At 45.2% G+C, this 20,567-nt stretch overlaps 1 protein-coding gene across 1 annotated transcript in view; it reads right to left on the bottom strand.

Annotated features, from left to right (window-relative positions):
• Window positions 1-20,567, bottom strand: part of UGGT2 (UDP-glucose glycoprotein glucosyltransferase 2) — a 1,432,652-nt gene that overhangs the window by 908,273 nt on the left and 503,812 nt on the right. The window contains exon 11 of the mRNA XM_086936163.1: window positions 1,062-1,153. Coding sequence (XP_086792289.1) covers window positions 1,062-1,153 — 92 coding nt within the window. The remainder of the gene's footprint in view (window positions 1-1,061; window positions 1,154-20,567) is intronic.

Raw genomic sequence — 20,567 nt, 5'->3', positions numbered from 1 at the left:
TCAGCAATCAAGAGTTGTATGAATTTGCAAAACTGCCTACCTATAAAAGAACAAATAGTTACAAAATGGGGCTTTTACGTAACGAGGCTTTGCAGTACCTCATTGCGAAGCAACATGCTTCAATCGTTAGCCCGCAATGAACCTCCGAATTTAAGCAGTAGGTAAACACTGTGTACTTCAGCCTCTAGTTTAGCCAGTAAATACAATTATACATGCTAACGATGAGCAAGTTGGTTGCAGTCGTTTTCGACCACAGTAAAGGGTCATATCGAGATAAAACTCTGCTCTAAAACTGCCCATTGTATACGTACTGTTCACAATTGGCCGGGGTGGAGTAAAATAAAATATTTCTGGGACCCGGTAAATACGAACACATTGGAGTGAGATATTTATTAAGTCCTTAAAAAACTCAAATCCAGATTTCAGACTCAGAAACAGGGCGTGACATGCGGAATTCAGGGCCTCCTGTACAGCATCACTAACTTTCAAGGAAATGTAGGGCATTTTTCCAGGGGAGACTTTCTGAAATTGAACTGGCGACTACTGTGCAGGTGCGAAGTTTATCACTCCCGATAATTATAGGGTGCGATAAACCCATTACTCGAAATTCCGACACCTCTCTCTCTCTCTGATGGGTTTCTCGCTACTTTTCCGCCACCCCTCCCTCTCTTACACTCTCCCTTGGAGCCTCCCCGTGCCTGCTTCAATTAACCTCAGGGAGCTGGAGGTAAGAGACATAGGCACCAGGGGCGGGCCCGATTGATCAAAACCGGCCTCCAAGGGCTCCAAGCGGCCCACCAGGGAAATGCCCAGTGGAATAAAAGGCCCGTCCAACCATGGATTTAAACGAAGTCGAAAAGCGTTACTGCCCATCTGAAACCAGATTAATGCAAACTATTCTAATATGTGCATATAACAGCACGTCTTGATTAATCTTGAATCTTAGGACACGAGACGTGCTGTGAAGCGTGATTGCATGGAACTTGAGATGTATTGTAATGTACATGTGCACCCCATAATTCTATGGAGAGTATTATTAAACCTTGCAATGCAGTCCTTACCTGAAAGGATTTTGAATATCCAAGTCAATTTGCAGGCCATTTATAAACAAGCCTGCTTCTCCGGCCTGGATTCCCAGTGTCTCTGCAAAATGCTGTGGGAGAGAACAAAAGATCTCATTACTCTAGTGACTCACATCTTCACTGAAGTGCTTGTGTACCAGTGCATCTCAAACTGAAGACAATTTGGCCAAAATTATGTATAATCATTTCTCAATAAACATAAAAATGTCGGAAAAGCATACAAAAAAACCCAGAAACGTCATAAAAAAAACATTATTCACCTCGTTCATAGTCCACATAATGCAGAGCATCTATATATATTCTTTATGCCGCATTCCCATAGTACTCTTTACAAGCCCCAGCTGAATGCTACTGCACATGTCTGAGGAAATGCAGCATTCTACATGTGAAAGCCAAACTCAAAAGCGTCACCAGAAACTGTTGCAACGTATGTAGATCATCTCAGCTGTAACCATGAGCATCGTAACAACTCACAATTCAGGGAACCAATCTAAAGGACAAATATATGTCAGAGGAGGCGACAAGGTAGGACAAGGCCTTATTTTCAGATAGTATAGTTGCCAAAACTGATAATCAGTGGTATCCAGAAATCATGCCTTTCAGTTAAAAGGTAGAGGTAAGTCTCACAGATGACACAGTGGCATATGACTGATTACATGAGACTTGGATTATGGTGGATGAGTTGACTTGGTAAGATGGGGATATTTAATAAATGAGCTAAAGTCTGAAGAATGAGGTTTGAGATAACGTTGAATGGAAATAGGTTAGTAATTAGAATGATATAGTCTTGGATCAATTTCTGCAGTCTCAGAGGAAGGCAAGAGAAGGGCAATTTAGATGTCTTGGATTATTTTTTGTTTTTGGGAATTTCAACTATTGGACTGTTTCTGCAGCATGTTCCCTTTTGACCTTCAGTAAATTGGAGCTTGATCTGTAGACGAGCCTGGAGTTTGGTGTCTATCATTTTGTGGTTAATGCACACTATCTAGAATTCAATTCTGGCTTCAAGTGGAAGCTCATGAATATTTCTTAGGATTGGGGAATGCAATCAGATTTCTTTGATCATGTAACTAGTCTGCCGGCTACATGAAGGACAGCTCAAAGAGGTGCAGCAGAATATTTTCGATGACCTAGGAGGATAGGCCTTTCTTAATACAGAGAATAAAGTAATAAAAGTCTCTATTGCTGAGTTGAAGTCAGAGTGAGGAATGGAGTATTTCAGCATCCTCAGCGGATGTAGTGGGAAGAAACACATTTTATCAGCTCAGTGATGTGGTCATTTGGAAAGAGGGTTTGGTTTATGGTGGCGCTGAGTGATTTCACGCATGGATCACGGGATGGGCACTGCCGGAGACAGCGAGAGAGAATGATATCTCGCTAGTTATTCAATCATAGAATACTTGAGATTTATTAAACTGGATGGGCCTGACACCAAAAGGCAAAGCCGATAGTCATCAGCATACTGATGAATGAGGATATCTTTAGCTTGAAAATGTGTGGCCTGGAGTACAATATATAGAATCAATTGAAATGCCTGAGCGTTGAGAAATACCACTTCTCACTGGAAATGATGCCAATCTGAATTAATGTGCATTAGGGTCTTTAAGAGAGGAAGAATTTAAACCAGATCAGAACAGTTTCTTCTATTCCCATTCTTGAGTTAAGGACCTGAAGGAGTGAATGGTGGTCTAGAGTACTACATGCTGGTGAAAGAGCTGGAAGACTGTAATACATGCTCACCAAGTGCATTTCCTACTGCTTTTCTTTGCCCTCAGATCTCTCTCTATTTCATCTCACTTAGGAAGTGGAGCTCTAAAAACCTCAAAACCCTTTGCAATCATTATCACCTATGCCTTTTCACCAGCAATTAGAAAAACAGAATTTTAACGGCAATAAGTTTGACGTATTGGTTGTAGTTAGCAGACGAACCTGCAGTTCGCTGGGAATAAACAAAGTGGTAGTGGATAAACCGGATTAACATCACCTTCTAAAATGCATTCAGGGCAGATCACATTCATGGTACGTATCTTTTTCATAGGATCTAGATTCCATCAACAGGAAGAGGGTTCTAGCTCAGTACGCATACACAGCCTTTATGATTAAAATCACAGTGTGGCCAGTCTGGCTTTATAACGATAATCTAAGTACATTGATTGGCAATTCAGTACGTGAGATCTGGTAAGTGGCTGAATGCAAGTATCTGTCACTGTTGATGGATAGGTGACTAGGTGCATGGATGAGTCACTAGTAGCACCACAGACTTTTCCGCATCCCGTCCACATACCCACATATACAAGCTTTCAATCAATTAAGAGGCAGTGGAAAAAATATCAGATGTTTTGGTGTTGGGCTACTTATTTTATACAGAGTCACTCGCCGCCCTGATTCAGGACACATTAATTTGTGTGTGTTATGTGTTTCATTGTGTGCTTGGATATCATAATGTTTTGCAAGATGTTGACCCTCTTTCAGAATGATTCGGTTTTACTTAAAATATTTATGGATTAAAATAGTAAGGGCTTGGAAGACAGCAGGCAGGAAGGAAACCAGTTAGAGTTGTAACATAACGTGTATGTATTATATATTTGGTATTGGTATAGAAAGAACATAAACAGAAGGAAGTCAAGAGTCTAATATGCTGAGCAGAGTTAGGATGAATGTTATCCTTTGAATTTTGTAATTTTCAAAGAAATCTGTTCAGACCGTACATTAAAGTTTGTCAGTTTAATAAAGAAGCAGTAATCCACGAACCACTAAACGTTTTCATTTGAATGTTCGTTTTAGAAACAAGCATTCGTATAGCCAATAGGTCTTGCTTTTGGAACCTTATAAGTATTTAGTTATGCAGCACAATATCCTTGGTGCAACAACATCAACTGTTGCATGGCTAAAAACTTATAAGGTCCCAAAGGCAAGACCTATTGGCTATGCCAATGCTTGTTCTTCTGCCCACCACGGTACCCACTACGGGACAGTGGGACCCACTTCTGTCATTAGCTCTCCTTACTGTGAGTGACAGCAGTTTGACTGGGTCGATGTACCGAAGCGCACAACCCTTAAACACTAGTTCTCTTTAGTGTCAGAGCTGGTAGGCCAATCTATGTTAAAAAAAAATATATTTGTCGTTTTGGTACCACTGACCTCATCGTCTATCTTTGTTTGAGATATTTATTTCAAGGTAACATTTTAAAAAACAGATTGGTTAAACTAGAGATACTTCAATTTTCAGGGCTGAAAGGCTGCCCTCTGTGCCTCGACGAAAACAGTAAACCTTGCACCACACCTTGCTTGCAAGATGATGTATCTGTAGGAAGCGAGCAACAGATTTATTTTAAAAGTTCATGCGCAGCAAATAGTTGAATTAACACTCTTTGTGGCTTAAGCTGTTCGCATGGTGAGCTGATAATAGGAGAGGTTTTGGTTTCACACCTGCTTCTGCGTTTTTATCATGCACAATCTATACGGACACTCCACCAAAAAAAAAACGGTATTCTCAAGTGACTATAGGGACCTTTTTCACACTTGAAATGCTTAATCCCCCCTTTTTTTTAGTAACTTCTCTTGGTAAAATGAAAACCTACTTATTGGTGCTCTGTGGGACAAAACGGTTGCAAAAGCCCTACAGAGCATGCATATATACACATCATGAGCATGCTGTCTCGAAAGACAACTTTGATTTCGGTGAGAGCCTTTCTCTGGCAGCACAATACACATGACACACTGAAAGGCTGTTTCAAGTTTATGATTTTTTTTTGGGGCGGGGGAATGTCACAGATCTATATTTAGTTGCAATATTTATTTTAAGAGTTTATTTTCAAAAACAGCTAGATACATAGATAATATACCTTTTATTCACAAGGATAAAAGGTTTTCTTTGCCGGCGTAGGGAAGACAAACATCACAACACACCTTGCGTCCCACATGCTGTATCGGTCTCTTGAATTATTCCAACTGCTCATACACAGCAGGTAATGCAATTATGTGATGTAATTATTTATAACTAAATACATATTAACTAACAGGAAACTTAAACTGCTTTTGTGTCGTAACTGGTTCGAATTGGTACCGCTTTATTGGATCCCAAGCAGTATGAACCCAGGCAAGGAGCTTTGTTTTCAATAGCCATGACCAACAGATTTTCTAAATAGGTCGGTGACAACAGTAAACTTTGTATTTACTCCAATGATAGGCTGAACTACGTGCACAGGCGCAACAATGATCATCACAACACATTGTCTAGGCACAGCCCTGGCTCCCGATTTATCCCACAGAGTTTATGCGTGGCAAATAACAAGACTTTACTCTATATAACAGAACGCCTTAGCCCCACAGTGCTTATAGTACAAGCAGTCATGACACCCACCTGTTTGCAAGGTATGAACTTCTAGCGCTGTCAAGAGAATGTACACACACGAGCTTTGCAGATAATAGTCCTACTTTACATTTGAAACCAGCTCAAATTGGATTCCGATCGTGACAACGGATGCTTTTCAACGCCTGAACCGTTTTATCTTATGTTTATGTTTACGAAATTTGTATAGCGCAACAAATACCCTGGGGTGTCTCGGCGCATTAGAACTTCAAGGGACAAAGGCCAGCAGATGGAATCATTGATCAAATAACCAGGTCTTCAAAGATCTTCGGAAGGAAATGAGGGTGGGACTGGTTTTGATCAATAAGGGTAGGGAGTTCCAGAGTTTGGGGGTCGCTACCAGAAAGCGTCTGTCTCCCCAGGTTGAGGTTCTGGTGCGGGGAACAGGTAGTAGGAAGGTGGAAGCTGATCGCAGAGATCTTTTTGGGGCATAGATCTGGAAAGCATTCCTAAGGAAGCGAGCCCCGGTCTCATGTATAGCTGTATAGGCGATACAGAGTGCCTTAAATTTGATCCTGTTCCTGACTCGTAGCCAATGAAGGCAGCGTATTGCCAAGGAGGTAGAGTGCTGTTTGGGAATGTCGAGCAGGACTCTGGTTGCCGCATTTTGAATGGATTGCAGTTTGTTTAGGACTTGTTCTTGCGCATTGAGGAATAGCGCATCACTATAGTCTATTTTTGAGAAGATTAATGTGGTAATCAGAGTCTTTCCTGCTGAGGCTGGCAGGTATGGAAGAAGTTTTTTAATTTTTCTCAGTGCGAAAAAAGAGGAAGAGACCACTGAATTTCGTGATGTTTGAATGATAGCTTGTCATCGAAGAGGACTCCCAGGTTTCTGACCTTGGTCACCGGGATCGGAGGGGGTCCCATTTGCTTGGGCCACCAGCTGGGAGACCATTCTGGTGAGAGGGTGCCAAAGGTCATCACCTCGGTTTTATCCGAATTAAGTTTCAAGCAGTTCCTCGACATCCAGGAGCAGATGTCTAACATCCCCTCCTGGAATCTCGAGGCAACTGCAGGTCCGTCTCTGTGTACCGCCAACACCAGCTGAGTGTCATCAGCGTAGGTGGTTAAGGATAAACCATGGGTTTTTATAACTCTCGCTAAGTCCGCTACATATATATTAAATAATGTAGGGCTTAGCGATGAGCCCTGGGTTACCCCGCACGGTAAGGTGAAAAAGGGTGATTAAAATTCCCCCAACCTCACCGCCTGCGTGCAGTTGGCCAAAAAGGAGGTGAGCAAGTTTTTGGCCACATGGTTGACCCCCAAGGCTGCGACACGGTTGATCAAGATGGAGTGATCAACCGTGTCGAAGGCGGCGGACAGATCTAAAAGTATAAGGACCGCCGCTCCACCGTGGTCTAGGATGGCCCTGATTTCATCGGAGGCCTTTATTAAGGCGGTTTCTATCCCGTGGCCCTTCCTGAAACCAAACTGCGTGTCGTCCAAAAGCCGATGCGTGTCAATAAATTCTGACAGCTGTTGATTCATCAGGGATTCGAAGATTTTAGCAGGAAAAGGGAGACAGGCAATAGGTCTGTAGTTGGCTGACTCACCCGGGTCCAGGGAGGGTTTTTTGAGCAGAGGTTTGATAATTGCCTTTTTCCATATTTCCGGATAGACTCCTGTTTGGAAAATGGAATTACAGATGTCTGTTAGGGGGAGCGAGATAGTCTCCGCGATGGAGTTAGCTATAGAAGGTGGGCATGGGTCTAGGGGGAATCCTGACTTTATAGATGTGGTTAGTTTGCTGATTTGTTGAGATGAAACCGGGTGTAAGGCGGAAAAGGTGGGTCTGGGGGCCTGGGGCTGAAGGTAAGGCAAGGAGATTTCCGGGGAATTATGGGCGGTGAAAGTAGAGTATATGTTAATGATCTTGGTTGCAAAAAATTTAGCTACAGAGTTGCAGAGGTCTTGAGATGCCTCAATGGGAGGGCCTGTTGGGGGACTAGCGAGAGAGTTCACACCTTGGAATAGCTTTCTAGCTGAATTCTGGGCCAAGTCGATCTGGGATGGAAAATATTCCTTTTTGGTTTTGAGGATAGCTCTTTTGTATATAGCTAAGGCATTTTTGTAGGTAAGTTTATCTTCGGCGCTGTAGTGTTTGCGCCAGTGTCTCTCGAGGTTCCTACAATGCTGTCGGTGGAGTCTAAGGTCCTTGGTAAACCAAGGCGCGGATGGTGCAGCACGGTTGGGAAAGATGCATTTGGTCGGGACTAATTGGTTCGCAGCTTCCTGAATCCAATCCTGGTACCTGTTTGAACTCAGGGTTGGGTCAGGGGAGGCCTCAAATGGGGAATTTATAAGTGTAGCGGATAGAAGTGGGATGTCAAGATTCTTCCAGACTTTCGTCCTTTTGGGTAGGTGGGCTTTGGCCTGTGGCGGGTTGGGGTTATGGGCTGGTAAAGTAAAAATGACTGCGCAGTGGTCTGACCATGCTAGAGGGAGAATACTGGCTAGTGCAATATGGTGATTGTTTGTAAATAATCCGTCAAGCGTATGACCTGCTTGATGGGTGGAGCCCGTGACTAATTGTTGTAGTCCAGCTGACTGCAAGTCGGAGATTAACTGAATGGTATCCTTGTCACCCGTGGCTTCTAAATGGAAGTTAAAATCTCCCAGAATGGTGTAGTCGAGAGGTTCTAGTGAGAGTTCTACAAATCGATCTAAGGAGGAAAGAAAACGTGCCCGAGATCCCGGGGGGCGATATAGCAAAATGCCTTTGAAGGCTTGGTTATGAACGAGGGAGCTAGAGTAGGCCAAGGCCTCACATTCTAATGCGTGTATAGGTTCTATTTTTATAGGGTAGGTCGCTTTATGAATGATGGCTAAGCCACCGCCCTTACCTATAGTTCTGTCCAGTCTAGCCACACAATAGCCATCAGGAGTGGCGGCGCGGAAGTCAGGGCCAGAGGCCTCATCCCCCCATGATTCTGTGACAAAGAGGATATCGAGTTCCTGATCAATGATGCATTCACTGATTTCTAAGTGGTGTTTAGGAAGGGAGCGGGCATTGATCAGTGCCATGTGATACGAGGGCCTGGCGTCCTGGGTTTTAGTCAGGGGGCTCGTGGTTGTCACAGGAGAGGGAATTCTAAAATTACAGCCCGGACAGATATCCGGGGTTGTAGTGCTGTGGGTGAGTAGTGGCAGTGTCTTGCAGCACGGGTTGCTTTTAGTGGTATTGAGGTCTCTTAGGTGTTTTGAGGAGAATCGCAGAGGGCCGCCGGTGAGCTGGATGGCCTCAGGGCCAGGGGGTATGGCCCTAGGCCCGGGACAGGCGCGGACGGGCGCAGACGGGCCCTTATTGCTTCTCTTTCAAAACAAAGACCCTAGTTATTGCAGCACATCGGATTGATTCCGCCAGCTTCCTCCGCATTTTCAAGGTAAAACAGTCCATCTCGCCCCCCCTTTTTTAAAAACGTATTTAGAACAAGCAGCGGATTTTTGTTTCAAAGTTACGAACCCATGGGTAACCTATTGTATTACAGGAGGCTGTGACAATCACATATATTCCAGTTGTCCCTCAGATGAATTTTCATCAGTAGCGGTAAGGATACGTTACGTAGGTGTCCATTCTTTTTTTCTCTCTGCAATCAGATTAATTTGGCATCCATTTCTAATATGCCCCCACTATTCTTTTCAGGCTCAATAATGTAAAAGGGATTGTGATTTTCCCATATTCACGAGTTCCTAGAAACTTCAATACATTAAAGGTAATCCTTATACCTAATATGCTTAGGAGTCCCTTAAACAAGACGAAATTATTTATTTATTTATTTAATTTTTTCCTTTCAATCATGTTCTCACCATATAGATGTTTCTTAATCAAATCTGACTGGGACATAACGAAGTGTTAAGCACCTTAAAGTGTACCAGAGCCACTGTGTCCTTTAAGAACAGAAGGGTAAGCCTTATCCTACAGACTGTCCCTGATCTTTAGAGCGACCATTCATTTTATGCCTTTAATATAAAATGAACCCCCCCCCCCCCCCTTTCTTCCTACACATAGGTGATCAATCTTGTAGCATTTATCGGCACGGCCTAAAGACATTGGACATACCCTCAGAGATCACGGACTGATCCCGTATCATAGGGGTAAGTCTCCATTGTATGGATCATCCCTGACCGGTATAGCAACCATCTAACAAATACTTTAAATGTAAACAAACAAAAAACTTTGTTTTCCTATTTGAAGGTGACAACCAATCTTTAAGAACGCTTTCTTCCGCACAGACGTAGTGAAGTGATTTGATAATTGACTAGTGTTCGCGAATTTTAAACCACTCTGAATGAGTGGAGACATATGTATATTTTGTGCATCACCTATGGGATAGGGGTATAGTACATCCTTTTGAATTCACCAAACAGTACTCCTTTCTGTTAAGACAAATGTAGATAACCTCCCTGGACCAACAATAGGAGTGACTTTGATAGACACAGTCATGCTCCTCTATCGTGTGAAATAATCGGGCCATCGCAAGATGTATAGATCAATTAATTTTCTCCTCTTCTTGATCTGGTAGCATCCACTTTCCGGTGATACAGCCCTCTCGCCACTCGTGTTCAGTGAGATTTCATCTCCAGCTGAATCAGCCACTCTCGCCCTCAGCGAAAGGTGAGCCAATGACATACTCTATGTAATCTTGAATATAATAATATGTGTAAAAGCTTTTTCATAGATAAAACCTTGACAACACGTTTTTAATTGTCCAACCATTCCTTGAATAAAGTTTGCCATCCTTGTATTAATCAACGGGGTGGTAGTGGTGTAACTGAATCTCTTGTTTTAACTATCCCCTAGGAGGCTGCCCACCAACAACTCCTTTTGTCCTGACTAAGACCCTCTTTGTAAGGAAAACATTCCTACTGCCTATCCGGGTCGAAACGTAGACTACCTATTCAACGACCAACTCCGACCCCAATCAAGACATTTACGACTTTAGCGGAGTTAGGTTCTTTGTTCTACAACTCTAATTTGGACTCTTTAGGAGCCTCATGGTGTGGCCTTTGGTATTAAGGACCACGTTTACATAGTCTTTAAATTGACAATAAGACTTGTCACTGAATGAATCAGATTATCCTTACCTTACCCCCGACACTCACCCTCCTCACTCCCCCCTCCCGTTGTGAATGTGGGCACTTAGATGTATCAAAATTTGTTATAATCCTAATGTGTTATGAGTTTCCACTATTGAATAGGATGTAAATGCAAAATTTGAATTAAACTCTTTTGCATCCAATAGCTTTGCTCTTTTGAATTCATTTAATACAGATCAAATAACCTTGACTTACTTTATTTGTGTCTAGGACCCCTTTCCTTTCATACTAGTTATTGCAGTTGCTGCTACCCAACTTGTGCACTGCACACATCTGCTTTGAAAGCTGATATGACGCTGCACTTATTTTAACACTGCACTACGCAGTAGTGCAATTTGTGGGGCAGGTGCCCGAGATGTGGCAGGAAGTGAAACCAGAGATGATCAGTCTGGCAGCCATACCCTCATGATACCTACATGTACCTCCACACATCTCTAAATGAACCACATTTCAGCCCTGCAGAACCTTCTCCTGTCCCTTCTGGGGCTCTCACCGCACCCTTCCATCGTACATCGACAGCCCCACCACCGTCACCAGGCAGACCCGGCACTCATGGCTATTATCTCTGGGGAGAGAAGCAGAGAGGGGACACTCAATTCTTTCCACAGGCATCGCAAGCCAGAAAAGACAAGCCGGCGCTGTGTTTACTTCAAAACTCGGCGGCCCTGTCGTGCCAAAGTTTGGCTGCTACAAAATGTTGCTTCTTGAGCGGCATGTGGTAGAATCAGATACAGAAATGCGCTTTCCACATTTCCAAAAGTCGTCAAATTTGAAAGGTGGTTTTCCAACAACTAAGAGGTAATATCTTAGAAGAAATTTAGTTTTTTTCTTTAAAAAAACAAAAAAGAATCTTCTTAAATTGTTGAATTTCAAACAGAGGAGACACAGGCGAGAGGATGAGGCTGAGTGGGGGATACTGCGGAGCAGCTAGCGGCTGCTGCTCCGAGTCACCTCTCCATGCCGCCAGCTGCTGAGGCAGCCTGGTGACAGGGTCTACATTTATGCCCTGTGGCTGGCACATGCACTCGAGCGTGTAACTGAAGCAAAGGACAGCTGGGACCCCCGCCCGGAATCAAAACACTCCGGCCGATGAAGGGGGCGCCTCCAGCCAGGCCTAATTTTTTGGAACGGCACGAGGGCCGAGTTCTGCTGCAGCGTGCTCATCTAAAATAAGCGTGCACGCCTCCCGCGATAGCAGGGGAAGGCGCGCGTGGCAGCAGGGGGAGGAGGGGGGCCTGTGCGATTCACTTGCGGGAGCGATAATTGCTACCATATGGCGACGCTCGCTCCTGCAAGTGAATCTCCACACGTGCACGCGTTGCCATTGAAGGCAATGGAACGCATGAACGTGTTTGGCTGGAAAGCCATCGCGATCCCAAAAGGTCTTTTTGTCTTTGCAGCGCATGCGGGCTGCGTAGGTGAGACCTAAAAAAGAATACCACAGCCGTTAAACACATTTTTGCATCCTAGCTGTAGGCGTGTGAAGGCAGGTTTTAGTCATTATATACAAGTAGGACAACAATTGAAAAACATGACCGTTCACCCACAAATTTATCAAACAAAAAATAACCTAAGCGTCCACATGCCTACACAAAAAGATAGTGCCAGGGCAACAAGGAATCCATGTTCTTCCTGTGGCAGATTAAGTGGACTCCCAAATTCCACCCTTCTCTACTTGCAGAAAATACACTCTTGCCAGAGCTGCGGCCAGAACAAAGGAGGTAAAAATTATATGATTTCTTCTGAGACAGAAAGAAAATCTTATAGCTGCCTCGTACCAGCCTACTGTGGGGGCACAGAGCGCTGGAACCCATCACTGTTAAGATTGTTTTGATCCCTCGGAAGGGAGGGAAGATGCTGTCAAAGATCGCCTACTTCACTTTCTACCCGTTTGGCTGTAAACTGATAGAAATGCTGTTTATCCAGGACTAGAACCTACTGAGAAAGTTTCTAAGCTGGAGTCCCGAAAGGTTTCCTGAAGTAAGGGGCTAGTCCTCTCTGTTGGAGTGCACTGAAATTACCTTTCTCGGTTCCTTATATCAAAATAGGTTGAGGTGTAAAATTGAAAGATGGCAATATGCTGCAGAACTACTGGACAGAGACACAACGTCTTTGATCAAGCACACTTGAAGGACCACTCAGTGAGCTACCTGCTTGCCATTAAATAATTAATGAATAATTAGTCCCCTGGCCCACATGGGTTCCCCAATTTTTTCTACAAACTTTCCCCAATCTGCGGACATCCCACCTGGTGAAAGTTCTCAACTTGCTCTTGGACATTCAAGAGGTGACTCCCTAGATAATGGCATTCTTCCTCACTTTAATACTCAAGCCGGATACGGACCCCTAGCTTTGCGGATCATATAGTCCGATTGCACTAATGAAAAGCGATGTAAAAATCTTTGTGAAAATCACTGCGCATCGTCTGGGGGAGGTCTGGCCACACTTGGCATCCCCGTATCAGGCTGGCTTCGCTAGAAATAGAAAGACGGGAAACAACAAAAGATTGGCCCTCAACCTGTTCGACAAGGTATTTGCCGTCGGAAAGGAAGTTCTGATTCTCTCCCTCGATGCAGAGAAAGCCTTTGACTATGTTGACTGGTCATTCGTCACTAAGACACTCGACAAGACATCCCTGGGCCCATGTAGGAAAGCATTTAAATGAGCCAACTACGTTTAACCCTCATCGAAAATCTGGATACACTCTCGCCTTCCTAGGTGGATCCCTGTAATGAGAGGCTGTACCCTCTTGCCCCTGATGTTCTCCCTCACCATGGAACTCCTGTATAATAAGGTCATGACTAACCTGTTGATTACAGGTTTGATGAACCAACAGGAACCAGAGACCAGTGTGCCAACAGCTTTCTGTTAGGCCTCAAAGACTTGTATCGGGACACACAACTCCTACCAGATATTTGGGCAACAGGCGTGCATGACTCCATGAACATTGAAGATATGTTCTCGAAGGGTGACACTTCCAGAATATTATATCGACTATACAGAGTGCTCGATAGCACCACCCCTGCATTCCAGCTTCCCTACACAAAAAATGGGCAGAAGACCTGAATCTAGAACTGACAAATTATGACTGGATCTTCATATGGAGGCAGGCTTCGCACTCCTCTATTTGCCATCAACAGAAGAATAATGCCCTTGAAACTGTGCTACAGTGGTATATAACACCTATCCGCCTCAAAGCAATGATAAATGTCTCCGACACATGGTGGAGGGGTTGAGGAGCGAGAGGGACATACCTGCCCTTGTGCTGGGAGTACCTACTGCCACAAGACACTGGGGCTGGGTGATGGGGGTTATAAAAGAAATCAATAATATAACTCTGCCCATGCAAATAAGGTTGGCTCCGCTGGGTTTGATTGATGATAAAGGATTTTTCTCAGACTACCAGATCACTCACCTCATTGCTTTTGATTGCCCGCCTCGTGATGGTGCAGCATTGGCGAGCACCAACCACACAGACTCTGGGCATGTGGTGGACAAAAATCTGGTATATCCATGCAATTGAAAGGCTCACAGCCCGTGTACAAGACACCATACCTAAATATGAAAAGATACGGACCGCCTTTCTTAACATAATAAACGTGACAGAGGCACTCCATGCCCACCTGAGATGGTGCGTTTGCCATGGGTGTGGCTGAGCTGGGACTCTGAATAAGGTGATCATCTTGTGGGAGCGGTAGCTTTTGACTAGGCTATAGCATGAAAAGTAACTGTATATTACCTATTTTGGAATACTCAGACTATGTGCTGCTGGCTGCCCTAAGCAGGTGATTTATCCTTATAAGACACCATGTACAACAATATATATATATATATATATATATATATATATATATATATATATATATATATATATATATATATGAGGCACAATACAATAAGCACATGAGGGGCAAGCTGCAGCGAGGTTCACAGACACCGCATGGTGAGGAGTGCTGTCGAGTGACCTTTAGAATGATGGGGCATCTTGAGGGACAAAATTACTGCAAGGCAGCCTGCCGTGGAAAAGAGCACCATTCCATGTAAAAATGCGCTTGAAGTCACGTATGGGTCGCATAGCAATCGCGCATGAAAATGCACACCCTACGTGCATCTTACAGAACAATTGTAAAATGGCGGCTACGTTCTGCGCAGCCTTGGTCACATGACCAAGGCCGTAAGGCTGAAACGCGTCGGTGTGCAGACTAGGCTCTGTTGAATAATTTCTAAATATCCAAGTTCGAGAGTGCGGCGTTCTTTGTGGAAAAATGTATGTTCATTGGCTTTTGGTTAAGCCCAACGCCTGCACCCGCTGCTGAGCGATCCGGCAACACAACCACATTGTTGCAAAAAAAAATATATATATATATATATATTTTCACTGAAAAAAACATAGGTTTTAGGGGTGTTATAGTTAGCTGGACATTTCACTCATACAAAACCATTGAAATTCCTCCGTTACAGTTATGTGTACTAACTGTAACTCTTGCGCCCGCAATCCAATGGTGATGATGTCGCATATTACATCATTCATGACATGGTCAGTGACATCACTGATGACATCGCTGATGACATCTCAAATGACATCACTGATGACATCACGGAGTACAACTAACTATAACGGAGGAATTTCAATGGTTTTGTATGAGTGAAATGTCCAGCTAACTATAACACGCCTAAAACCTATGTTTTTTCAGTGAATTTCTAAGGTTTTTTAAATGATAATTCCTAACTATAACCTGCTTGAAAACTATGGTTTTTCAGAGAATTTCAATGGATTTTTAAATGATAATTCTTAACTATAACCTGCTTGAAACCTATGGTTTTTTAAGTGAATTTCAAAGGTTTTTTAAATGATAATTCCAAACTATAACCTGCCTGAAACCTATGTTTTTTTTTTGTGAATTTCAAAGGTTTTTTTAAAAGATAATTCCTAAGTTTAACCTGCCTGAAAACCAAGGTCTTTTTCAGTGATTTTGAAAGATTCATTCAATAACAATTTTTGAATCCATTAATTATTATATTTATTTCTTAGATACTGATTTACAAATGTATTTTAAATATATTTATTTTTAGACATCTTATTTTTTAGATAACATTACCACATTTATTATTTTTATTTAAAGAAATGTAATATATATATATTGTTTAAAATATTTTATAATGTTTTCTTTTTTTTGTCAATTTTTTTGAGCAGTCCCGCACCCAAAGTGCACCTCTGTCGATTGCTGCGCAGAACGTAGCCGCCATTTTACAATTGTTCTGTAGGATGCACGTAGGGTATGCATTTTCATTCACGATTGCTATGCGACCAGTACGTGACTTCAAGCGCATACGCAACATATACGTATCACGCCACAGAGCGCGCGTTTCCGCATGACGTCATGTACGTTTTCAACGCGGTGGGCGCACGACTTCCGCGAAATTTTTCGATATAAAAAATATATACATATATATGTATTGAATATAAATATTAAGGAGAAAAATAATATTCTTTTAGTTTTAATAAACTTATATTACTTTTAAATGCAATTTGGAGAAGTCGGGCTAGATGCGTGCTGCGTGTACGCACCCAACGCGGATCCCATGTGACCAAAAAAAAAGAGATTTCATTGGTTTATAACACTTACTGTTCTAACTATTGAAGAACCCCACCCATTTCAATTACTCTTCTTGGACCTTCCTTGCGAGAAGACCTATCCTGAAAAGAACGTCACTTTTTGTCCATTGGAAACCTTAACTTCTTTTTTTGATTAAAAAATGGCTACACCACTACAAGAATCATCTGATTCTGATGATTTTGTTACTGAACAATTTCTACCAGAACCTCACCCTCCCAAAAGATACACATCCATCGTATGGAAAATTTTTACTTTTCCAGAGAGGCAAAAGAAATGTAATGCCACCAAAGTAACATGCAAGATTTGACAGGCAGTACTGTCCAGAGGAGATCCAAACAAGAAATACTCCTGTGGCACTGCTATTATGCGCAAGCACCTCCAATTCATGCATCCTGTCAACTATGCTCACAAAGAATGTAGAAGACTGCGCCAAAATGTACCTCCGCCACCGGCAATACCAAGTACCTCTGAAGCATCACCTTCAACATCACCACCAGACATATGTTCCCAATTTGTGAAAGTTAGAAAGCACTGCGTGAAGTGCAATTGTTTAATTTGTTATGGGGAGCAATCAGTAGACCTAGTTTGCAGAGCAATTGATAACCATCAACGCTAGTTTTTATTACCTCAAAGTTCATGGTTTTGTTCATCATGTTGACTTTTTTTTCTTTTAAAAAAAACAAACAAGGGGGGAGGAGCTGCGCCAGCGACCAGGAAGGTCGCTTAGGGAACGGCTCCGCTGGCCCTCCGCTCCTGATACCTCCATCCTGTTAACTATCCTGTGTTCCTGCCTCACCTTCGGGTGGGGGAACCGCTCCGGTGCCGGGGTGTGCAACTCCAGTTTTCGGCCGAGACCAGACCCCCCCGTGAGCCGCCCTTGAAGTTTGCGGCCTGCTTCCCGAGGAGACCGGGACCTCGCGTGACGCCCTGCCCGCCCTAGAGAGCAACAACAGCAGGCACTGAGGTGGGGCGGGCCGGTCTGGTCGGGGGCCGGTCTGACCCTGCTGCGGGTCCCTGGCGGGATCGGAGGCAGACTAGTGCCGCAGCTGTTGAGGGGCACTGCACTGAAGGACCCCGACGGGGGCTCAGTGTTACTGTACTTGGGCCGGACTGGATTGTTGATGCCTGGCCCCGAGGAGTCATTGGAGTCCTGCCTGGCTGGAGGGGCATGAGGGAGTCCCTGAAGCCCCGGGGGCTTGGGCCCGCGAGACGGCTGGGGTGCGGGCGGCCAGGCCTCTGGCACAGTATCTGGCCTGCTCCTGCGGTGGTGTTGCGGTGACCAGCCGCGATTTGGACCTTTCTGGCTGGGCCACAGGAGCGCCTCGATGGAGTGGATAGGGAGCTGAGTCCCGGACCCGTAGGTCCCTGCGGGATGGCAGGTCGTCCGCTGGCAAGGTTGAGGCGCAGGGAACCTCTGGATTGTGGGGGATGCCTAGGGTCTATTAGTACTTTAACACAGAGGGCCCTGACTCTGTCTGCTCTTTGATTGGGAGCAGTGGTGAGAGGTGGGCAGAGAGCTGCTTCCTCCCGGGTCATTTTGAGAGGCCCTGGGTGAGATTGCTGTCTGGATTTGCCCTTGAGGAGATTGGTGGTCTCGTCTTCCGGCGTTCTGGAGTGGTCTTCCGGTGAGTGCTGGACGGTGACGACGGTGGTGACCCTGGGCCCATCCTGATTCGGATACCGCTGAGGCGCTGTCTGTCTGGAGGTGGAGGCGCGGCGGCAGGCTGCCTAGTGTGGTGTGATGGCGGCTAGAGTGGACTCAGATAAACCGGGGGCCAAGTCGTCGAGAGGGGCCAGGCAAATCCAAGCTAATAAACTGGTTCGCTATACTTTCCTCAAGGGATCGCCGGGCGAGACCAAGAAGGGGTCTGCCGGGGTTCCGGAGGATATCCCTGGGACGGCAGAACCCACTATGGCGGATCTTATGGCCGCGATTGCGGGAGTGCAGACTTCCCTGGGTCAGAAAATGGAGACGATGGACGGCAAATTGGATACTGTCACCATTGAAATGGGACTTTTGCGGGCAGACCTCACAAAAACCAGCGAGAAAGTAAAGTCTCTGGAGGTGAAGGCCACGAGTCTTATCGACGATGTCAACACATTGCAGACGGAGATGCGGGATCTTCAGAAGTCAAGGGATCTTACTGACCGGAAGCTCGATGAATATGAAGGGCGGGCACGGCGCAAAAACATCCGCATTTTAGGTGTGCCGGAGAAATCAGAGGGTCCTATGCCAGATTTGTTTGTGGAGAATCTCGTCCTCAAGTATTTGAAGCCTAAAGGCCTGAGCAAATTCTTTACAATTGAGCGGGGACACGGGTGGGAGGCCCAGACCTGGGGTGAACCCCCGTCCCATGATAGCCAGAGTTCTTAACTTCCGAGACCGGGATGTTATTCTTCAGGCAGCTCGCACCTCGGGCCCGTTGGCGTTTGAGAACGCATCCCTCCTCTTCTTCCCGGATTTCACCCAGCTGGTACAGAAACAATGGCAGGGCTTTTTGTCGGTCAAGAGGAGACTGGAGGGACTTGTTTTTTTACAATACCGAGGTGGCGGCAGACTGGCTGGACAGCTCCCACGGGCCGGAGTCCGGGACAGGTGACGCGGTTGAGGCGGAAGAACAATGAGTATGTAAATGTGTGGTCGTGGGACTCGCTATGACTCTTAAGTAGCTTTTCGTTCCACAGGAGCAAATATTTGAATACCCTGTTTAGCATTGTATTGTTCGTTCGGGGGTGGGAGGGTGTGGGGGGCCTGTAAGTGGGTCCTCCTCCGTTTACTACTTTTAGTTAATCTTAGGCTAACGTAGGTTAGTTGGGGTGACAGGCACACTGCGAGTTGGGGATGAGCGTAAGCTGTAAGCAGGGTGCAGGGAGAGGGGGTGGTGGGGGGTGTTCGGGGTTTGTTTTTGTATTATTGTATGTGGTTTTTTTTCACGCTGGGAGCTATCACGCTATTTTGTTTTTTCTTGGAATCGCGATGTCCTCCGTTAAAGGGGTGGTTGGAATCTCCACCATGAGTTGGAAGGTGAATGGGTTAGGGGATAAGATCAAGAGGGGTATGGTGGGCCAGTTGATTCGGAGGCACTCCCGAGATGTGGTGTTATTGTAGGAAACTCATCTTATGGGAAGGCGATGCATAGCTCTCCACAGGGGGAGCTATAAGTTGGTTGTGCACGCTGGCTTTACAACTGGGTCGAGAGTGGTCGGGATTCTGGTTAAGAACACCTTCCCTCTGGCCATACAGTCCACTTGGACCTATAATAGGGGCAGGAATGTCGGCATCTCGGGGCTGTGGGAGCGGAGAACCGTGACCCTTTTGTCTGTTTATGTTCCTCCGGCCCTTCAGGCTGATACCTTTCAGGATCTGTGTAAGATTTGTTTGACGTTGCCTGTCGGGCTGTTGATTGTTGGTGGCGATTTTAATGCAGTTATGGATGGGCAGGCTGATAGGTGTCCGGCTCGTGAGTTGTTGTCGTCCCGGAAGTGGTTGGCTGACTTTGTGGAAACTGTTGGACTGATTGATGGATGGAGGCTTAAAAACCCCGGTGATTCTCAATACACTCATGTCTCTGCAGCACACAAATCCCTCTCCAGAATAGATTATGTACTGGTGCCTGCGGCACAGGCTGCATGTATTCGGGAGGTGCGACACTTGGCTAGGGGAGTTTCGAATCATTCACCTGTTTGGATCAGTTTAGACCTTGGCGGGCGTGATGTGGCCAGGGTCGCTCCTATTAGTGCTTGGCGGTTCCGAGACCCAGCGGCTAAGAAGGAGATAGTGCGTGTGGCCGATAGATACTTTCAAGAGAACGTAGAATCGGTGGAATCCAAATGCTCCCTATGGGAAGCGTATAAAACTGTCCTGAGAGGGGAACTGCTCTCGTATATTTCTGGTAAGAAAAAGGAGGGGCGCGCTGCGATTGATAGGGTGGAATCGGAGTTGCTTGTTCTGGAACGGGAGATGTCACTTGCCTCTACCCTGGAGGGACTGCATCGCCTGCGCCTCCTCAGGGATGAGTATCGGAGTCTGGCCCGAGATAGCGCGAGGTCGCAGCTGGCAGATACCCAGAGTAGGGAGTATGAGCATGGGGACAAGGCCGGGAAGCTGATAGCTTGGTTAGAGAAAGGGAACTGGGCGTCGCGGTTGGTTCCGGTGCTACAGACCACTGGTTCGGATAAAATCACGAGTCCACAGGAGATTGTGGATGTGTTTGCTATCTACTATAGGAAGGTGTATGCGGCCGAATGTAACTATTCGGAGTCCGAAAACGCGGACATGATTCGGGACATTCCTATACCCGCTCTTTCGGAGGAGGACAGGGACTGTCTTGATTCTCCCCTCATAGATGACGAAGTGGCGCAGGCTATTAGAGGGGTTCGTCTGGTAAGGCT

This window comes from Lissotriton vulgaris, chromosome 8, assembly GCF_964263255.1.
Source record: "Lissotriton vulgaris chromosome 8, aLisVul1.2, whole genome shotgun sequence".
NCBI classification, from domain to species: Eukaryota; Metazoa; Chordata; class Amphibia; order Caudata; family Salamandridae; genus Lissotriton; species Lissotriton vulgaris.
This window is presented reverse-complemented; position numbering and strand designations above follow the sequence as displayed.